Source organism: Panulirus ornatus, chromosome 57, assembly GCF_036320965.1.
Source record: "Panulirus ornatus isolate Po-2019 chromosome 57, ASM3632096v1, whole genome shotgun sequence".
Lineage (NCBI taxonomy): Eukaryota > Metazoa > Arthropoda > Malacostraca > Decapoda > Palinuridae > Panulirus > Panulirus ornatus.
The window spans coordinates 12,602,042-12,625,780 of NC_092280.1; the positions used below are offsets into that span (position 1 = coordinate 12,602,042).

The 23,739-nt window shown below is 40.2% G+C and overlaps 1 protein-coding gene across 1 annotated transcript in view; it reads right to left on the minus strand.

The window, feature by feature from the left end:
- The window catches only part of LOC139766180 (glutamate receptor ionotropic, kainate 5-like), a 37,146-nt gene extending 29,198 nt beyond the window's left edge, over positions 1-7,948 (minus strand). The window contains exon 1 of the mRNA XM_071694450.1: positions 7,808-7,948. Within this exon, the coding sequence (XP_071550551.1) occupies positions 7,808-7,948 (141 nt within the window). The remainder of the gene's footprint in view (positions 1-7,807) is intronic.
- Between the last annotated feature and the right edge of the window lie 15,791 nt (positions 7,949-23,739).

Sequence of the window (23,739 nt, forward strand, 5' to 3'; positions counted from 1 at the left end):
TGGTTGTTAGGGATATTCAAGGTATGTATAGATCATATTGTAGTGCCTGAGTATTGGCGGAATGTGTGTATAGTGCCGTTGAATGAAGGCAAAGAGGATAAAGGTGAGTGTTGAAACTAAGGGGTTTTCCGGGGAAATTATATGGGAATGATTGATTGAGTGGATGAAAGCATGTACTGAGCATCAGATTGTGGAAGAGCAGTATTGTTTCAGAAGTGGTAGAGGATGTGTGGATCAGGTGTTTGCTCTGAAGAATGTGTGTGAGAAATACTTAAAATCAGATGGATTGGCACATAGTATTTATGGATCTGGAGATGGCATATGATATTGTTGATAGAGATGCTTTGTGGAAGGTCTTAAGAGTATATGGTGTAGGAGGTAAGTTGCTAGAAGCAGTGTAAAAGTTTTACCAAGGATGTATGGCATGTGCATGAGAAAGCAGCAAGAGAGGAGAGAGATTGATTACCAGTGAATGTCAACCTGTGGCAAGTGCGTGATGTCCCCACGGTTGTTTAATTTTTTTATGGATGGGGTTGTTAGGGAGGTGAATGCAAGAGTTTTGGAGAGAGGGACAAGTATGCAGTCTGTTGTAGATGAGAGGGTGTGGGAAGTGAGTCAGTTGTTGTTCGCTGATGATACAGCTCTAGTGGCTGATTCGTGTAAGAAACTGCAGAGGTTGGTGACCGAGTTTGGAAAAGTTTGTGAAAGGAGAATGTTGGGAGAATATGTGATTAAGAGCAAGGTTATTAGGTTCAGTAGGATTGAGGGACAAGTTAATTGGGATGTGAGTTTGAATGGAGAGAAAATGGAGGCAGTGAAGCGTTTTGGATATGTGGGAGTGGACGTAACAGCGGATGGAACCATGAAAGTGAAGTGAGCCACAGGGTTGGGAAGGAGGCGAAGGTTCTGGGAGCGATGAAGAATATGTGGAAGGAGAGAACATTACCTCGGAAAACAAAAATGGGAATGTTTGAAGGAATAGTAATTGCAACAATGTTATATTGTTACGAGCCATGGGCTATAGATAGGGTTGTTCGGAGGAGGGTGGATGTGTTGGAAATGAAATGTTTGGGGACAATATGTGGTGTGAGGTGGTTTGATCGGGTAAGTAATGTGAGGGTAAGGGAGAAGTGTGAAAATGATAGAAAATGGTTGAGAGTTCAAAAGACGGTGTGTTGAAATGGTTCAGAGTTATGGAGAAAATGCGTGAGGAAAGATTGACAAAGAAGATATATGTGTCAGAGGTGGAGGGAACAAGAAAATCGTAAGACCAAAATGAAGGTGGAAGGATGGAGTGAAAAATATTTTGAGAGATCAGAGCCTGAACATACAGGAGGGTGCGAGGCGTACAAGGAATCGAGTGAATTGAACGATATGATATATAGGGGTAGACATGATGTCAATGGATTGAACCAGGGTATGTGAAGCGTCTTGGGTAAACCATTGAAACGTCTGTGGGGCCTTGATGTGGAGAGGGAGCTGTGGTTTTGGTGTATTACACATGACAGCGAGAGACTGAGTGTGAACAAATGTGCCCACTTTTCTGTTTTTCTGACGCTACCTCGCTGAAGCAGGAGATAGCGATTCTGTTGTCCTGTGGGGTGGGGTAGTGCCAAGAATGGACGAAGGCTAGCAAGTATGAATATGTACATGTGCATGTATGCAATGTTTGCATATGAGTATGTACATGTTGATATGTATATGTATGTAAACACAGGGGTCCCTGGTTCGATCCTGGCTGTTGGAGGTTTGTATGTTATATGTATGTAAGTATATATATATATGTATATATATATATATATATATATATATATATATATATATATATATATATATATATATATATATATATATATATATATTCATATATATATATATATATATATATATATATATATATATATATATATATATATATATATATATATATATATATATATATATATATATATATATATATATATATATATATATATATATATATATATATATATATATATATCCCTGGGGATAGGGGAGAAAGAATACTACCCACGTATTCCCTGCGTGTCGTAGAAGGCGACTAATAGGGGAGGGAGCGAGTGGCTGGAAATCCTCCCCTCTCGTTTTTTTTTTAATTTTCCAAAAGAAGGAACAGAGAAGGGGGCCAGGTGAGGATATTCCCTCTAAGGCCCAGTCCTCTGTTCTTAACGCTACCTCGCTAATGCGGGAAATGGCGAATAGTATAAAGAAAAAGAAAAGAGATATATATATATATATATATATATATATATATATATATATATATATATATATATATATATATATATATATATATATATATATGAATATATATATATATATATATATATATATATATATATATATATATATATATATATATATATATATATATATATATAATTTTTTTTCTTTTTTTTTCATACTATTCGCCATTTCCCGCATAAGCGAGGTAGCGTTAAGAACAGAGGACTGGGCCTTTGAGGGAATATCCTCACATGGCTCCCTTCTTTGTTCCTTCTTTTGGAAAATTTAAAAAAAAAAAAATGAGAGGGGAGGATTTCCAGCCCCCCTCTCCCTTCCCTTTTAGTCGCCTTCTACGACACGCAGGGAATACGTGGGAAGTATTATTTCTCCCCTATCCCCAGGGATATATATATATATGTATATGTATATATATATATATATATATATATATATATATATATATATATATATATATATATATATATATATATATATATATATATATATATATATATATATATATTTATTTTGCTTTGTTGCTGTCTCCCGCATTTGCGAGGTAGCGCAAGGAAACAGAAGAAAGAAATGGCCCAACCCACCCCCATACACATGTATATACACACACGTCCACACACGCAAATATACATTCCTATACATCTCAATGTACACATATATATACACACACAGACACATACATATATATACCCATGCACACAATTCACACTGTCTGCCTTTATTCATTCCCATCGCCACCTCGCCACACATGGAATACCATCCCCCCCCCACCCCCATGTGTGCGAGGTAGCGCTAGGAAAAGACAACAAAGGCCCCATTCGTTTACACTCAGTCTCTAGCTGTCATGCAATAATGCCCGAAACCACAGCTCCCTTTCCACATCCAGGCCCCACACAACCTTCCATGGTTTACCCTAGACGCTTCACATGCCCTCATTCAATCCACTGACAGCACGTCAACCCCGGTATACCACATCGATCCAATTCACTCTATTCCTTGCCCGCCTTTCACCCTCCTGCATGTTCAGGCCCCGAGCACTCAAAATCTTTTTCACTCCATCTTTCTACCTCCAATTTCGTCTCCCACTTCTCCTCGTTCCCTCCACCTCCGACACATATATATCCTCTTGGTCAATCTTTCCTCACTCATTCTCTCCATGTGCCCAAACCATTTCAAAACACCCTCTTCTGCTCTCTCAACCACGCTCTTTTTATTTTCACACATCTCTCTTACCCTTACATTACTTACTCGATCAAACCACCTCACACCACACATTGTCCTCAAACATCTCATTTCCAGCACATCCACCCTCCTGCGCACAACTCTATCCATAGCCCACGCCTCGCAACCATACAACATTGTTGGAACCACTATTCCTTCAAACATACCCATTTTTGCTTTCCGAGATAATGTTCTCGACTTCCACACATTCTTCAATGCTCCCAGAATTTTCGCCCCCTCCCCCACCCTATGATTCACTTCCGCTTCCATGGTTCCATCCGCTGCCAGATCCACTCCCAGATATCTAAAACACTTTACTTCCTCCAGTTTTTCTCCATTCAAACTTACCTCCCAATTGACTTGACCCTCAACCCTACTGTACCTAATAACCTTGCTCTTATTCACATTTACTCTTAACTATCTTCTTTCACACACTTTACCAAACTCAGTCACCAGCTTCTGCAGTTTCTCACATGAATATATATAAATATATATATATATATATATATATATATATATATATATATTATTTTATTTTATTTATTATACTTTGTCGCTGTCTCCCGCGTTTGCGAGGTAGCGCAAGGAAACAGACGAAAGAAATGGCCCAACCCCCCCATACACATGTATATACATACGTCCACACACGCAAATATACATACCTACACAGCTTTCCATGGTTTACCCCAGACGCTTCACATGCCCTGCTTCAATCCACTGACAGCACGTCAACCCCGGTATACCACATCACTCCAATTCACTCTATTCCTTGCCCTCCTTTCACCCTCCTGCATGTTCAGGCCCCGATCACACAAAATCTTTTTCACTCCATCTTTCCACCTCCAATTTGGTCTCCCTCTTCTCCTTGTTTCCTCCACCTCCGACACATATATCCTCTTGGTCAATCTTTCCTCACTCATCCTCTCCATGTGCCCAAACCACTTCAAAACACCCTCTTCTGCTCTCTCAACCACGCTCTTTTTATTTCCACACATCTCTCTTACCCTTACGTTACTCACTCGATCAAACCACCTCACACCACACATTGTCCTCAAACATCTCATTTCCAGCACATCCATCCTCCTGCGCACAACTCTATCCATAGCCCACGCCTCGCAACCATACAACATTGTTGGAACCACTATTCCTTCAAACATACCCATTTTTGCTTTCCGAGATAATGTTCTCGACTTCCACACATTCTTCAAGGCCCCCAGGATTTTCGCCCCCTCCCCCACCCTATGATTCACTTCCGCTTCCATGGTTCCATCCGCTGCCAGATCCACTCCCAGATATCTAAAACACTTCACTTCCTCCAGTTTTTCTCCATTTAAACTCACCTCCCAATTGACTTGACCCTCAACCCTACTGTACCTAATAACCTTGCTATTATTCACATTTACTCTTAACTTTCTTCTTCCACACACTTTTCCAAACTCAGTCACCAGCTTCTGCAGTTTCTTACATGAATCAGCCACCAGCGCTGTATCATCAGCGAACAACAACTGACTCACTTCCCAAGCTCTCTCATCCCCAACAGACTTCATACTTGCCCCTCTTTCCAAAACTCTTGCATTTACCTCCCTAACAACCCCATCCATAAACAAATTAAACAACCATGGAGACATCACACACCCCTGCCGCAAACCTACATATATATATATATATATATATATATATATATATATATATATATATATATATATATATATATATATATATATATATATATATATATATAAATATATATATATATATATATATATATATATATATATATATATATATATATATATATATATATATATATATATATATATATATATATATATATATATATATATATATATATATATATATATATATATATATATATATATATATATATATATATATATATATTATCCCTGGGGATAGGGGAGCAAGAATACTTCCCACGTATTCCCTGCGTGTCGTAGAAGGCGACTAAAAGGGGAGGGAGCGGAGGGGCTGGAAATCCTCCCCTCTCGTTTTGTTTTTTTTTAATTTTCCAAAAGAAGGAACAGAGAATTGGGCCAGGTGAGGGTAGTCCCTCAAAGGCCCAGTCATCTGTTCTTAACGCTACCTCGCTAATGCGGGAAATGGCGAATAGTTTGAAAAAAAAAATATATATATATATATATATATATATATATATATATATATATATATATATATATATATATATATATTTCTTTTTTTCTTTCATACTATTCGCCATTTCCCGCGATAGCTTCGCCTCTTCGATGCATATCAACTGACTAATATTTCTCCCTTGTGTCTCCCCTGATGATGTGAGCATTCCACGAAAATGCGCTTGGGAACTTATCGTGTATCATTTTCATCGTGGACTCATAGGAATACCTTGATCACGTGCAAAATTTGATCCTTTCCAATATATATTATATTTTATATATCTTTCTTTCTTTTCTTTCAAACTATTCGCCATTTCCCGCATTAGCGAGGTAGCGTTAAGAACAGAGGACTGGGCCTTTGAGGGAATACCCTCACCTGGCCCAATTCTCTGTTCCTTCTTTTGGAAAATTGAAAAAAAAAAAAAGAAAAACCGAGAGGGGAGGATTTCCAGCCCCCCGCTCCCTCCCCTTTTAGTCGCCTTCTACGATACGCAGGGAATACGTGGGAAGTATTCTTAATCCCCTATCCCTAGGGATAATTTTATATATATATATATATATATATATATATATATATATATATATATATATATATATATATATATATATATATATATATACATATATATATATATATATATATATATATATATATATATATATATATATATATATATATATATATATATATATATATATAATCCCTGGGGATAGGGAAGAAAGAATACTTCCCACGTATTCCCTGCGTGTCGTAGAAGGCGACTAAAAGGGGAGCGAGCGGGTGGCTGGAAATCTTCCCCTCTCTTTTTTTTTTAATTTTCCAAAAGAAGGAACAGAGAAGGGGCCCAGGTGAGGATATTCCCTCAAAGGCCCAGTCCTTTGTTCTTAACGCTACCTCGCTGACGCGGGAAATGGCAAATAGTATGAAAGGAAATATATATATATATATATATATATATATATATATATATATATATATATATATATATATATATATATATATATATATATATATATACAGTGGTTAAATTGATGAGAACTACTATTGACGTTTGTGTAAATAAATTAAACATTTTCCTTTTTCCATAGCCAGAGGTTGAACCATTATGTGACATTCATTTTTTCATTTCATTTCAAGCTAGAAGTTTCTCTTTTCTAAATTGTTTCTAACATTTTTCAAATGTATATATATGTATGTGTGTGTGTGTGTGTATATGTGCGTGTGTGTGTATGTGTGTGTATGTGTATATATATATATGTATATTATCCCTGGGGATAGGGGTGAAAGAATACTTCCCACGTATTCCTCGCGTGTCGTAGAAAGCGACTAGAGGGGACGGGAGCGGGGGGCCAGAAATCCTCCCCTCCTTGTATTTTTTAACTTTCTAGAATGGGAAACAGAAGATATATATATATATATATATATATATATATATATATATATATATATATATATATATATATATATATATATATATATATATATACATATATATATATATATATATATATATATATATATATATATATATATATATATATATATATATATATATATATATATATATATATATATATTTCAAGATTTTGCTTAAACGTGTCTATGACACTACCTTTAGCTATTTTAATTGGTGTATCATTTCATATGTTAACAATCCTGTTGAAGAAAACGTACTTTACCTTATTCGAGGTAAAACGTTTGCCTCGACTGAAATCAGACAAATTTATTGTTGATTAACTACTTAGATCGAGATCATCGAAGCCTTTAATGGTTATAAATATTTGCAGTCGATCACCTCTTAATCTTATCTTTTCTGAGCTAAACAGATTTAATTCGTTTGGTCGGTTCTTATAGGATTTGTTTATCAGGCCGAGAATCATCTTGTCAGTTTGCCCCTGTATTCACTTCGTTCTTTCTGTCTTCCTTGATATTCCGGACGGGGACGTAGGTACGTACAAGTGAGTTGTGAAAAACAAGGATAATATCTGGAGACTTAAATTCGGATATCCTGCTTATGGCTTTAATAATTTTGTTTGCCATTTCTACTGTTTTACGCGGCTCTAGCTCACCAGATGTTATTACACCCAAGTTCTTCATCTTTCATTTTTTGTATCAACAGAATTCATGAAGAAGTTTGCCCTTTTTCATTTTTCCTGCCTGTATATCCAACTTGGCCACCATCAATATCAAAACACATCCACCACCTGTTAGCCAAGTCCATCAGTTTCTCAACGTCAAATTGAAGTTGTAGAGGTTTACTTTCTGTTGTAGATTTATTTCCAAACTTAGCATCATCCGCTAAAGTAGACATCTTACAATGAAAGCCATTTTGCTTTTACGCTGATGGTTGTTGTTATGCATATATGTTTTAAATATGGCGAAAGATGACAGAGATGAAAGTGGCTGAACAACATCGAGAAGAAACATTTACCTGTGAAGATGCTGCCTGTATCCTGGAGCTCAGAGGTAGGATGCCACCGACGCAGTAGGCGGAGACCCATCTCACCGTCATCACAATACAAGCAGCGCCGGTACACCTCCACCTCAGCACTCCAGGCTAAGAACAACCGAGGAAAATCTTGTATATAATGTGCTTCATGAAACATGTTTCAGTGCAGATTGTAATCAATGTTGGGTTGAAGAGAGTGGTGAGAGTAAGTGAGCTTGGGAAGGAGACTTCTGTGAGGAAGTACCAGGAGAGACTGAGTACAAAATAGAAGAAGGTGAGAACAAAGGACGTAAGGGGAGTAAGGAAGAAATGGGATGTATTCAGGGAAGCAGTGATGGCTTGCGCAAAAGATGCTTGTGGCATGAAAAGCGTGGAAGGCGGCAGATTAGAAAGGGCAGTGAGTAGTGGGATGAAGAAGTAAGATTATTAGTGAAAGAGAAGAGAGAGGCATCCAGACGATTTTTGCAGGGAAATAATGCAAATGACTGGGATATGTATAAAAGACAGAGGCAGGAGGACAAGAGAAAGGTGCAAGAGGTGAAAAAGAGGGCAAATGAGAGTTGGGGTGAGAGAGTATCATTAAATTTTAGGGAGAATAAAAAGATGTTTTGGAAGGACGTAAATAAAGTGCGTAAGACAAGGGAACAAAAGGAAACATCAGTGAAGGGGGCTAATGGGGAGGTGATAACAAGTAGTGGTGATGTGAGAAGGAGATGGGGTGAGTATTTTGAAGGTTTGTTGAATGTGTTTGATGATAGAGTGGCAGATATAGGGTTTTTTGGTCGAGGTGGTGTACAAAATGAGAGGGTTAGGGAGAATGATTTGGTAAACAGAGAAGAGGTAGTAAAAGCTTTGCGGAAGATGAAAGCCGGAGAGGCAACGGGTTTGGATGGTATTCCAGTGGAATTTATTAAAAAAGGGAGTGACTATTGTTGACTGGTTGGTGAGATTATCTATGTATGTATGACTAATGGTGAGGTGCCTGAGGATTGGCGGAATGCTTGCATAGTACCATTGTACAAAGGCAAAGGGGATAAAATTGAGTGCTCAAATTACATAGGTATAAGTTTGTTGAGTATTCCTGGGAAATTATATGGGAGGGTATTGACTGAGTGGGTGAAGGCATGTACAGAGAATCAGATTGGGAAAGAGCAGTGTGGTTTTAGAAGTGGTAAAGGATGTGTGGATCAGGTGTTTGCTTTGAAGAATGTATGTGCGAAATACTTAGAAAAGCAAATGGATATGTATGTAGCATTTATGGATCTGGAGAAGGCATATGATAGAGTTGATAGAGATGCTCTGTAGAAGGTATTAAGAATATATGGTGTGGGAGGCAAGTCGTTAGAAGCAGTGAAAAGTTTTTATTGAGGATGAAAGGCATGTGTACGTGTAGGAAGAGAGGAAAGTGATTGGTTCTCAGTGAATGTAGGTTTGCGGCAGGGGTGTGTGATGTCACCATGGTTGTTTAATTTGTTTAAGGATGGGGTTGTTAGGGAGGTGAATGCAAGAGTCTTGGAAAGAGGGGCAAGTATGCAGTCTATTGTGGATGAGAGAGCTTGGGAAGTGAGTCAGTTGTTATTCGCTGATTAGTGGCTGATTCGGGTGAGAATCTGCAGAAGCTGGTGACTGAGTTTGGTAAAGTGTGTGAAAGAAGAAAGCTGAGAGTAAATGTGAATAAGAGCAAGGTTATTAGTTCAGTAGGGTTGAGGGTCAAGTCAACTGGGAGGTAAGTTTGAATGGAGAAAAACTGGAGGAAGTAAAGTGTTTTAGATATCTGGGAGTGGATTTGGCTGCGGATGGAAGCATAAAAGCGGAAGTGAATCATAGGATGGTTAGGGGGCGAAAGTTCTGGGAGCGTTGAAGAATGTGTGGAAGTCGAGAACATTATCTCGGAAAGCAAAAATGGGTATGTTTGAAGGAATAGTGGTTCCAACAATGTTATATGGTTGCGAGGCGTTGGCTATAGATAGAGTTTTGCCGAGGAGGGTGGATGCGCTGGAAATGAGATGTTTGAGGACAATATGTGGTGTGAGGTGGTTTGATCGAGTATGTGATAATAGGGTAAGAAAGATGTGTGGAAATAAAAAGAGTGTGGTTGAGGGAGCAGAAGAGAGTGTTTTTGAAATGGTTTGGGCACATGGAGAGAATGAGTGAGGAAAGATTGATCGAGAGGATATATGTGTCAGAGATGGAGGGAACGAGAAGTGGGAGACCAGATTGGAGATGGAAAGATGGAGTGAAAAAGATTTTGAGTGATCGGGGTCTAAACATGCAGGAGGGTGAAAGGCGTGCAAGGAATAGAGTGACTTGGAACGATGTGGTATACCGGGGTTGACGTGCTGTCAATGGATTGAAGCAGGGCATGTGTAGCTTCTGGGGTAAAGCATGAAAAGTTCTGTGGGGCCTGGATGTGGAAAGGGAGCTGTGGTTTCGGTGCATTATACATGACAGCTAGAGACTGAGTGTGAACGAATGTGGCCCTAGTTGTCTTTTTCTAGCGCTACCTCGTGCACATGCTGGGGAGTGGGTTGTTATTTCATGTGTGGCGGGGTGGCGATGAGAATGAATAAGGGTAGACAGTATGAATTATGTACAGGTGTACTATGTACAGGTCTATAGCTCACGCCTCGCAACCATATAAGATTGTTGGAACCACTACTCCTTCAAACATACCCAATTTTGCTTTCAGAGATAACGTTCTCGCCTTCCACACATTCGTCAACGCTCCCAGAAGTTTCGCCCCCTCCCCCACCCTATGATTCACTTCCACTTCCATGGTTCCATCCGCTGCCAATTCTACTCCCAGATATCTAAAACATTTCACTTCCTCCAGTTTTTGAGGACAATATGTGTTGAGAGGTGGTTTGATCGAGTAAGTAATGATAGGGTAAGAGAGATGTGTGGCGGGGTGGCGACGAGAATGGATGAAGCAGCATGTATGTATATATGTATATGTTTATGTATGCATATATATTCATACGTTGAAATGTATAGGTATGTATATGTGCGTTTGTGTGCATTTGTCTAATTAGATGTGTCTGTATATATATATATATATATATATATATATATATATATATATATATATATATATATATATATATATATATATATATATATATATATATATATAATGTTTATCTATTCTATTTCATTTATCTATCATACTTAACGCTGTCTCCCGCGTTAGCGAGGCAGCGCAAGGAAACACAAAAAAAAATGGCCCAAGCCCACCCACATACACATATGTATATATATATATATAGATATATATATATATATATATATATATATATATATATATATATATATATATATATATATATATATATATATATATATATATATATATATATATAAATATATATATATATATATATATATATATATATATATATATATATATATATATATATATATATATATATATATATATATATATATATATATATATATATATATATATATATATATATATATATATATATATATATATATGTATATACATTTTTTTTTTTTTGCTTTGTCGCTGTCTCCCGCGTTTGCGAAGTAGCGCAAGGAAACAGACGAAAGAAATGGCCCAACCCACCCCCATACACATGTATATACATACGTCCACACACGCAAATATACATACCTACACAGCTTTCCATGGTTTACCCCAGACGCTTCACATGCCCTGATTCAATCCACTGACAGCACGTCAACCCCGGTATACCACATCGCTCCAATTCACTCTATTCCTTACCCTCCTTTCACCATCCTGCATGTTCAGGCCCCGATCACACAAAATCTTTTTCACTCCATCTTTCCACCTCCAATTTCGTCTCCCTCTTCTCCTCGTTCCCTCCACCTCCGACACATATATCCTCTTGGTCAATCTTTCCTCACTCATTCTCTCCATGTGCCCAAACCATTTCAAAACACCCTCTTCTGCTCTCTCAACCACGCTCATTTTATTTCCACACATCTCTCTTACCCTTACGTTACTTACTCGATCAAACCACCTCACACCACACATTGTCCTCAAACATCTCATTTCCAGCACATCCATCCTCCTGCGCACCACTCTATCCATAGCCCACGCCTCGCAACCATACAACATTGTTGGAACCACTATTCCTTCAAACATACCCATTTTTGCTTTCCGAGATAATGTTCTCGACTTCCACACATTCTTCAAGGACTCCCAGAATTTTCGCCCCCTCCTCCACCCTATGATCCACTTCCGCTTCCATGGTTCCATCCGCTGGAAGATCCACTCCCAGATATCTAAAACACTTTACTTCCTCCAGTTTTTCTCCATTCAAACTCACCTTCCAATTGACTTGACCCTCAACCCTACTGTACCTAATAACCTTGCTCTTATTCACATTTACTCTTAAGTTTCTTCTTTCACACACTTTACCAAACTCAGTCACCAGCTTCTGCAGTTTCTCACATGAATCAGCCACCAGCGCTGTATCATCAGCGAACAACAACTGACTCACTTCCCAAGCTCTCTCATCCCCAACAAACTTCATACTTGCCCCTCTTTCCAAAACTCTTGCATTCACCTCCCTAACAACCCCATCCATAAACAAATTAAACAACCATGGAGACATCACACACCCCTGCCGCAAACCTACATTCACTGAGAACCAATCACTTTCCTCTCTTCCTACACGTACACATGCCTTACATCCTCGATAAAAAGTTTTCACTGCTTCTAACAACTTGCCTCCCACACCATATATTCTTAATACCTTCCACAGAGCATCTCTATCAACTCTATCATATGCCTCTTCCAGATCAATAAATGCTAAATACACATCCATTTGCTTTTCTAAGTATTTTTCACATACATTCTTCAAAGCAAACACCTAATCCACACATCCTCTACCACTTCTGAAACCCAATCTGATGCTTTGCACATGCCTTCACCCTCTCAATCAATACCCTCCCATATGATTTACCAGGAATACTCAACACACTTATACCTCTGTAATTTGAGCACTCACTCTTATCCCCTTTGCCTTTGTACAATGGCACTATGCAAGCATTCCGTCGATCCTCAGGCACCTCACCATAAATCATACATGCATTAAATAACTTCACCAACCAGTCTACAATACAGTCACCACCTTTTTCGATAAATTCCACTGCAATATATATATATATATATATATATATATATATATATATATATATATATATATATATATATATATATATATATATATATTTTTTTTTTTTTTCTTACTATTCGCTATTTCCCGCGATAGCGAGGTAGCGTTAAGAACAGAGGACTGGGCCTTTGAGGGAATATCCTCACCTGGCCCTCTTCTCTGTTCCTTCTTTTGGAAAATTAAAAAAAACAAAAAAAAAACGAGAGGGGAGGATTTCCAGCCCCCCGCTCCCTTCCCTTTTAGTCGCCTTCTACGACACGCAGGGAATACGTGGGAAGTATTCTTTCTCCCCTATCCCCAGGGATATATATATATATATATATATATATATATATATATATATATATATATATATATATATATATATATATATATATATATATATATATATATATATATATATATATATATATATATATATGATAGAGTGTAAGGAAATAAAATCTAGATTGTTATGGGTAAAACTGATTATTGGTGCATTTGCACCTGGGCATGAGAAGAAAGATCATGAGAGGCAAGTGTTAGTAGTTTTGATGCACGAGACCGGGTTATAGTGGTGGGTGATTTGAATGCAAAGGTGAGTAATGTGGAAGATGAGGGAATAATTGGTGTACATGGGGTGTTCAGTGTTGTAATTGGAAATGGTGAAGAGCATGTAGATTTATGTGCCGAAAAAGGAACGGCGATTGGGAATACCTGGTTTAAAAAGAGAGATATACACAAGTATACGTATATAAGTAGGAGAGATGGCCAGAGAGCGTTATTGAATTACGTGTTAATTGATAGGCGATTGAAAGAGAGACTTTTGGAGGTTAATGTGCTGAGAGGTGCAACTGGAGGGTTATTTAATCATTATGATGTGTAGGCGAAGGTGAAGATTTGTAGAGGTTTTCAGAAAAGAAGAGAGAATGTTGGGGTGAAAAGAGTGGTGAGAGTAAGTGAGCTTGGGAAGGAGACTTGTGTGAGGAAGTACCAGGACAGACTGAGTACAGAATGGAAAATGGTGAGAACAAAGGACATAAGGGGAGTGGGGGAGGAATGGAATGTATTTAAGGAAGCAGTGATGGCTTGCGCAAAAGATGCTTGTGGCATGAGAAGCGTGGGAGGTGGGTAGATTAGAAAGAGTAGTGAGCTGTGGGATGAAGAAGTAAGATTATTAGTGAAAGAGAAGAGAGAGGCATTTGGACGATTTTTGCAGGGAAATGATGCAAATGACTGGGAGATGTATAAAAGAGAGAGGCAGGAGGCCAAGAGAAAGGTGCAAGAGGTGAGAAAGAGGGCAAATGAGAGTTGGGGTGAGAGAGTATCATTAGATGTTAAGGGGGAACAAAAAGATGTTTTGGAAGGAGGTAAATAAAGTGCGTAAGACAAGGGAACAAATGTGAACTTCAGTGAAAGGGGCTAATGGGGAGGTGATAACAAGTAGCGGTGATGTGAGAAGGAGTTGGAGTGAGTACCTTGAAGGTTTGTTGAATGTGTTTGATGAGAGAGTGGTAGATATAGGGTGTTTTGTTCGAGTTGGTGTGCAAAGTGAGAGGGTTAGGGAAAATGATTTGGTAAACAGAGAAGAGGTTGTAAAAGCTTTGGGTAAGATGAAAGCCGGCAGAATAGCGGGTTTGGATGGTACTGCAGTGGAATTTATTAGAAAAAGGGGAGACTGTTTTGTTTACTGGTTGGTAAGGTATGTATGTATTTCTGTATGTATGACTCATGGTGAGGTGCCTGAGGATTGGCGGAATGCTTGCATAGTGCCATCGTACAAAGTCAAAGGGGATAAGAGTGCTCAAATGACAGAGGTGTAAGTTTGTTGAGTATTCCTGGGAAATTATACGGGAGGGTATTGATTGAGAGGGTGGAGGCATGTACAGAGAATCAGATTAGGGAAGGGCATTGTGGTTTCAGAAGTGGTAGAGGATGTGTGGATCAGGTGTTTGCTTTGAAGAATGTAGTGAGAAATACTGAGAAAAGCAAATGCATTTGTGTGTAGCATTTATGGATCTGGAAAAGGCATATGATAGAGTTGACAGAGATGCTCTATGGAAGGTATTAAGAATATATGGTGCGGGAGGCAAGTCGTTAGAAGGATTGAAAAGTTTTCATCGAGGATGTAAGGCATGTGTACGTGTAGGAAGAGAGGAAAGTGATTGGTTCTCAGTGGATGTAGGTTTGCGGCAGGGGTGTGTGATGTCTCCATGGTTGTTTAATTTGTTTATGGATGGGGTTGTTAGAGAGGTGAATGCAAGAGTTTTGGAAAGAGGGGCAAGTATGCAGTCTGTTGTGGGTGAGAGAGCGTGGGAAGTGAGTCAGTTGTTGTTCGCTGATGATACAGCGCTGGTGGCTGATTCATGTGAGAAACTGCAGAAGCTGGTGACTGAGTTTGGTAAAGTCTGTGAAAGAAAAAAGCTGAGAGTAGATGTGAATAAGAGCAAGTTTATTAGGTAGAGCAGGGTTGAGGGACAAGTCAACTGGGAGGTAAGTTTCTGCTCTCTCAACCACACTCTTTTTATTTCCACACAACTCTCTCACCCTTACATTACTTACTCGATCAAACCACCTCACACCACATATTGTCCTCAAACATCTCATTTCCAGCACATCCACCCTCCTGCGCACAACTCTATCCATAGCCCACGCCTCGCAACCGTACAACATTGTTGGAACCACTATTCCTTCAAACATAACCATTTTTGCTTTCCGAGATAATGTTCTCGACTTCCAAACATTCTTCAAGGCTCCCAGAATTTTCGCCCCCTCCCACAACCTATGATTCACTTCCGCTTCCATGGTTCCATCCGTTGCCAGATCCACTCCCAGGTATCTAAAACACTTTACTTCCTCCAGTTTTTCTCCATTCAAACTTACCTCCCAATTGACTTGACCCTCAACCCTACTGTACCTAATAATCTTGCTCTTATTCACATTTACTCTTAACTTTCTTCTTTCACACACTTTACCAAACTATATATATATATATATATATATATATATATATATATATATATATATATATATATATATATATATATATATATATATATATATATATATATATATATATACATATATATATATATATATATATATATATATATATATATATATATATATATATATATATATATATATATATATATATATATATTGTTACGAACTCAATACTTATTAAGGTCGCCAGTAACATATGTTACAAATACTACTGACCTTGTCTTGCAAGGACGTTAGAGATTTGTCTAGTTGCACAACTCAGGATAACACAATAATAAAGTTATGGGATTGAATTAAAGACCAGCATTACATTAAATCTACTTATAATGAAAGAATTCAAATGTACAAAGATAGGCATATAAATCAAGCATGAAACATTACGTTAACACTGAACATAAGTCAATATTCCAGATAAGATTTCAAGCCAGGAGATCTCTTTCTTGTGACACTTAGTTACGCTTGACGTAACACAATGAACCTCATTGTTACACTTATCTAAACCTGATGTAACACAGTAAACACTTATAGCACAGCACTCGGGTAACGGGCTTATAGCAGTAACGGCTTTATAGCACAGCACTCGGGTAACGGGCTTATAGCAGTAACGGCTTATAGCACAGCAGGGCTTACAGGCCTACAAGTTTACAGCAGGGGACACCACCCACCTCGCTGGGCTGGAGAAAGAGGAATCAGATCTCAGCGGGTGTAGTGGGTACAAGAAGACAAGCGTTCACCCTTGCTGCTATAAACCTTACATTTCGATTGGCTATAGAAATATAGGAGAAATTCTCATTGGTTGGAGGGTCCCAGAGTCTCGGCGCAGTCACACTCTCGTAAAATGCTGGGTGGACAGAAACTCCGAGCCAGCGTCAAGCATCACTCCTCGCCCTGATAAGAAATAGATACAAACACACACGTCTTCGTAACACCCCCTTCCTTAAAGGAGAATATTCCTAGAAGAGGAATTTTCTCACCTTAAGAGCGGGATAAACAATCAGCTAACACATTATGTGCGCCAGCAATATGGTGAATATCTAAATTATACTCTTGAAGGAACAAGGCCCACCTAGTTAACCTTGATTCTTATCTCGGAACTTATTAAGATATTTCAATGGGTGGTGATCAGTATACACCTTGATGACATTGCCTGAAGGACACAAGTAAACATGAAAATGATGCAATGCTAATATTAAAGACAAAAGTTCCTTCTCAATGGTAGAATAATTCCTTTGGGCTTGATTGAATTTCTTACTAAAATAACTTACAGGGTGCTCAACATGGTTCTCGTCCTCCTGCAAGAGGACAGCACCGGCTCCCACATTGCTGGCGTCAACAGCTAACTTGAAAGGTTGATCAAAATCAGGGGCCTGAATATAGGACTATTACAAAGTATGGATTTTAATTGATGAAAGGCTATGTCACACTGCTCATTCCAAACATATTTAACATCTTTCTTCAATAAATCTGTCAGAGGGGTTGCGACTGTTGGAAAATTTACAATGAACATCCTATAGTACCCAACCATACCCATAAAACGTCTCAGTTCTCTTCGAGATCGGGGGGCACCCATCTGGGATAAAGACTGGACATTTGCAGTCGGTGGGGCTAGCTCACCTTGGCCGATCACATAACCCAAATATTGCACCTTGGCCTTCACAAACTCTCATTTGTTCCAATTGAGAACAAGGTTAGCTTTTTTCAAGGCCGTGAGAACGTTGTCAAGGCTCTGTAGATGTTCGTCCTAACTCTGACTGTATATCACAATATCATCCAGGTAGACGACACAACCAGGCAGGTCTCTGATGAGGATGTCCATAAGTCGTTGAAATGTGGTAGGAGCATTCTTCATGCCAAAAGGCATCACTTTACACTTATAAGTCTGTCCTAGCACTACAAAGGTGCTAACATCTTGTGCTCTCTCCGTCAATCTAATCTGCCAGTACCCTTTTCTGAGGTCTAGTTTTGACAGGAAGCGAGCATTGCCGACGCGATCTATGCAGTCTTCCACTCGCGGCAGGGGGTAACTGTCAGTTCTTGTCAACTCATCAATCCGGCGGTAGTCAATACAGAACCGATGGGTCCCATCGGGCTTGGATACGAGAGTAACAGGGGAGCTCCACCCTGACTAACATGGCTCAATCAGGTTGTGCTCAAGCATATAGTTCACCTCAGTGTGAAGGATGGCCTCTCGTTGTGGGCTCACCCGGTACAGAGCCAATTTAACCGGTCGGGCTGCTTCCACGCCCACATCATGGGTTGCGAGCGAGGTCTGTCCGGGTGTGTTTCGGAAAACCTCCGGGTGTTTTGACAACAAGGCGGACATTTGCACACGTTGATCTTCCGATAGATGCGAAAGTTTGGTCTCCCACTTCCCGTTCGCGCCTCCGTCCGGTTCCCAGGCTCCCGAGGCACTCGCAGCTACGTCGTCGTCTTCGTCACACACGGCTACCGCTGGACGTTGGATGATGCAGACTGGCACAGTCTGTTCCAAAGGGGGAGGATCACGACTGAAATAAGGCTTAAGCATGTTGACGTGGCATAGTCTCCGACCTCTGCGCCTATCGGGGGTAGAGACAAGGTAATTTGAGTCTCCTACACTCCGGATAATGGTGTAGGGACCCTGAAAACGGGCAGCCAAGGGTTGACCTGGCTGCGGTAGTAGAAACAACACCTCGTCCCCCGCCTCAAACCTTCTTGAACGAGATCGTTTGTCATACCATCTCTTCATTCGTGCTTGGGTCTCTGTTAAATTCTGCCGAGCGGTTTCCCAGCACCTTTGTAGTTTCTCCTTGAACTCGCTGACAGAGTCCAACAGGCCGACACTCATTCGAGTTGAGCCACACGTCTTTCAGTAACTTAAGAGGCCCTCGGACCTCGTGGGCAAACATCAGCTCAAAGGGGGAGAAACGTAGAGATTCATTAGGCACTTCTCTTGTGGCGAAGAGAAGAAATGGGAGTCCCTTAGTGGGAGTCCCAGTCCTTAGTGTTGTCAGCACAATACTTCTTTAACATGGACTTCAAGGTGGAATGGTAACGTTCCAATGCTCCCTGGCTCTTAGGGTGGTAAGCAGCGGAGGTAATCTTACCGATACCCAACTCCCTCAGGAATTGTTGAAAAGTCCTGGACATGAAATTGGATCCCCGATCAGATTGCACCTCTTTGGGAAGTCCAAATTTTGTGAAGAAGCTAAGCAGCTCCCGGACAACAGTCTTGGAATTTATGCTTCTTAATGGTATTGCCTCTGGATATCTCGTGGGCATATCAACAATACTTAAAATGTAACAGTGGCCAGAGGAGGTTCGTGGCAATGGGCCCACAATGTCAACCATGACTCGGTCAAACGGAGCTTCAAATGGGGGAATAGGAACTAAGGGGGCAGCCTTAAGCTTCTGATTAGGCTTTCCCATCACTTGGCAAGTATGACACGTCTTTACGTATTGAGCGACATCCCGGCGGACACCAGGCCAATATACATTCCGCCACACTCGGTCCAGGGTCTTCCTCACCCCTAAATGACCGGCGAAGCTTGAGTTATGCGCAAGCTTCAAAATCTCCCTCCTGTAGGGACGCGGCACTACCACCTGGTGGACTGCCTGCCACTCCTCGTCTTCCCCATTACATGACACTGGACACCACCTCCTCATTAACAACCCATCACGGAGGTAATAACCGTCAGCCGATGCCTCAGCCGACTCAAACAATTCCTTAAACTCGGGTTCGGCTCTCTGTAATCTCTTCAGATTCTGACGAGACAAATCATCAGTCTCACCCGTCGACGCGGGGTCAGTGCCTAACTCAGCAAAGAAGGTATCAGCGAGCTCCACCTCACTCGGCTCACTCTCGGGCAGTGACTGTAGTTTTCCCGCCTCACGCTGTCTCCTGGGACTTGCAACTTGCTTTCTTAGCGGACATGGACCGGGTAACTGCGCATACGGGGACTATCTCTGGTACCTCTTCCTCAAGCTGCACTGCCTCCGTGGACTCCACCGGGCCCGTAGGCAACACCGGCACTGGGTTCATCTTCCCACCCGCTAGGTCATTGCCTAACACAAAGTCCGCACCCGAGACAGGTAACCTATCTACAACCCCTATGAGAGCATGGCCCATGAAGAGATCTGTTTCCACTCCCACATCGACTAATGGAGCTTCCTTGGGACCCGACAGTCCATCTAGCAAGACTCGGTCTCCAAACTCTCCTCGCGGCACCAAGCCATCCACCATTAGGGACTGTAGCGCACCAGAATCCCGTAATACGGTCACTTTTCGTCGTACACCACACCTACTAACATAGCCCTCAGACAGGAACGCATTGTAGTTCCCACAGAACGGATCCTTAACTACACTCTCGCAACCCCTCTTTTTCCTAAGAGCAGGGACAGCCTCACCTACTTTACTAAGTGGCCCTAAAGTTGAGACGAGATTCACCGGTCTACTCTTGGTAGAATCTCTGGATTCCTTCACTCGAGCCCAGCAATCCCTCACCTGGTGCCCAGCCTTGCCACAATAAAAACAACTCTTAACTCTGTTGGAGTATTTCCCCTGACTTTTATGAGTTACCGGCAAGGTAGCAGATTCAGGTGGGATTACATGACCATTGGTCCTCCCTCTGCCGTCGTAGCCCTTTGAATGCCTGCCCGCGTCAAGTTTGACATCTAACATGTACTCATCTGCTAGTTTCCCAGCCTCCTCAAAATCCTTCGCTGATTTAGTTATTACGTACTGCCGTACATCACGGGGTAGACCGTCCTTACATTCCTCGAACACAAATAGTTTCAGGACCGATTCAGCATCTATATAAGCTCCTGCGGAGCGAACCCACTGCGCGCCTAAATTGTACTTCTCACAAAAGTTATCTTGGTAGGTTTGATCAGGGCGCTTATGCTTAGTTCGAAATCTGAGTCGGTGTGCTTCCGGACTTAAATGATAAGAATTTATCACTGCCTGCTTAACGACCTCATAATCACCACACTGGTCATCGTTCAACGCGGTGTATGTGGATTCAGCTTTGCCAAAAAGGAGGGGCCGCAAAACTGTCACTCAGGCTGACTTCGGCCAAGAGCAGTCACGGGCAGTCTGTTCAAATTTAAGGAAAAAGGAAGCCACATTATCTTCATCGAACTTTGGTACGAGATGTAAGTCTCCCAACCGAGACGACACTGGTCCTGATGGTGAAGCGTTAAGTCTAAGTTTTTCACGTTCGAGAGTTAACCGAGCTTGTTCAGCCTGGAACCGAGCTTGTTCAGTCTGCTCCTTCTGTACTTGCACTTGTGCTTGTGCATTGATCTTAGCTATCTCTAGTTGAATTCGCCAATATTCGGGATCAACATTAACATCACTAGGGATACGGGGAGGGATCGAGGCTTCGGCCGACGTCACTGATGGAGCGGTATTGTCGACACTAATTTCAACATCAGGCGCAGCATCTACTATCTGTTCACTAGCAAAATGATATATGACTAAGGACTCCAACTGTACTTTACTAGCTTTCCGGTCATAATTCAATTTTAACCTATTTGCAATAAGCTTCAACTCATGCTTTGTTAAAGATTTGATGTCCTCGTGAGAGGGCTCAGATCGACAGAACTGGTCAACGTCAGCGTTGCTGGTCAACGGCATGATTAACGAAAAGGAAAGAGATTCCGTTAAGGCAAGAAATATCCTGGCAAGGTCGCCAATTCATATGCTACGAACTCAATACTTATTAAGGTCGCCAGTAACATATGTTACAAATACTACTGACCTTGTCTTGCAAGGACGTTAGAGATTTGTCAAGTTGCACAACTCAGGATAACACAATAATAAAGTTATGGGATTGAATTAAAGACCAGCATTACATTAAATCTACTTATAATGAAAGAATTCAAGTGTACAAAGATAGGAACATAAATCAAGCATGAAACATTACGTTAACACTGAACATAAGTCAATATTCCAGATAAGATTTCAAGCCAGGAGATCTCTTTCTTGTGACACTTAGTTACGCTTGACGTAACACAATGAACCTCATTGTTACACTTATCTAAACCTGATGTAACACAGTAAACACTTATAGCACAGCACTCGGGTAACGGGCTTATAGCAGTAACGGCTTTATAGCACAGCACTCGGGTAACGGGCTTATAGCAGTAACGGCTTATAGCACAGCAGGGCTTACAGGCCTACAAGTTTACAGCAGGGGACACCACCCACCTCGCTGGGCTGGAGAAAGAGGAATCAGATCTCAGCGGGTGTAGTGGGTACAAGAAGACAAGCGTTCACCCTTGCTGCTATAAACCTTACATTTCGATTGGCTATAGAAATATAAGAGAAATTCTCATTGGTTGGAGGGTCCCAGAGTCTCGGCGCAGTCACACTCTCGTAAAATGCTGGGTGGACAGAAACTCCGAGCCAGCGTCAAGCATCACTCCTCGCCCTGATAAGAAATAGATACAAACACACACGTGTTCTTAACAATATATATATATATATATATATATATATATATATATATATATATATATATATATATATATATATATATATATATATATATATATATATATATGTTTGTGTGTCTGTATATATATGTATACGTTGAGATGTATAGGTATGTATATTTGAGTGTGTGGACGTGTATATATATGCATGTGTATGTGGGTGGGTTGGGCCTTTCTTTCGTCTGTTTTCCTTGCGCTACCTAGCTAACGCGGGAGACAGCGACAAAGCAAAATAATAAATGATATATATATATTGGAAAGGATCACAATTTTGAGCGTGATCAAGTACATTCCTTTGAGTCCACGGGAAAAATAAAACACGATATGTTCCCAATTGCACTTTAGTGTAATAATCATGTCATCACGGGAGAAAAAAGAAAGAAATATAACAGTCAACTGATATACAACGAAGGAACGTAGCTAGGATGCCATTCGGTAAACAAGTGCTTGTCCAAGGCAGGCAACAAGCGTATCATAAACTTATTTTGTGGATAAGAAGGGGAATTGTTTACATATTTTTTCAACTATAAAGTTATCCAACGTGTATAGACCTTCACTATCATTAGAGTTATAATTCTTTGTGTATTTGATAATAGAAGATTCAATGATATTTCTCATAGTTCTGGAGTTAGAACTGATAACTGAGATTGAAATGCAGGAGGCTTTTCGCATTACAAGAGAGAAGAAACGTGCATTTCAAATGGCTATACCGACATGTTGGACGAATCGGATGTTGGACTATTGCTATGATTGATTAAGAAGTGAACGCAATAGGCTACAAATGAAACTGAATTGCTATTTGGACAATCTTATTTAAAACAATGACTTGAACTAAGAACACGAACTCTTCTTTTGTGATAAACCTGTGCAATAAACAGCTAGATAAGGATTCGTTGTGTGCTTTAGTCTATGGATTAAGTTTTGTGTGCTCTAACAAGGAAACCAGCTGCGTTGATTTCAAAAAGGCTTTTTGCAATTTAGAGAACAGTTTATTATCCAATGATAAAATTAATATCTGTAAGG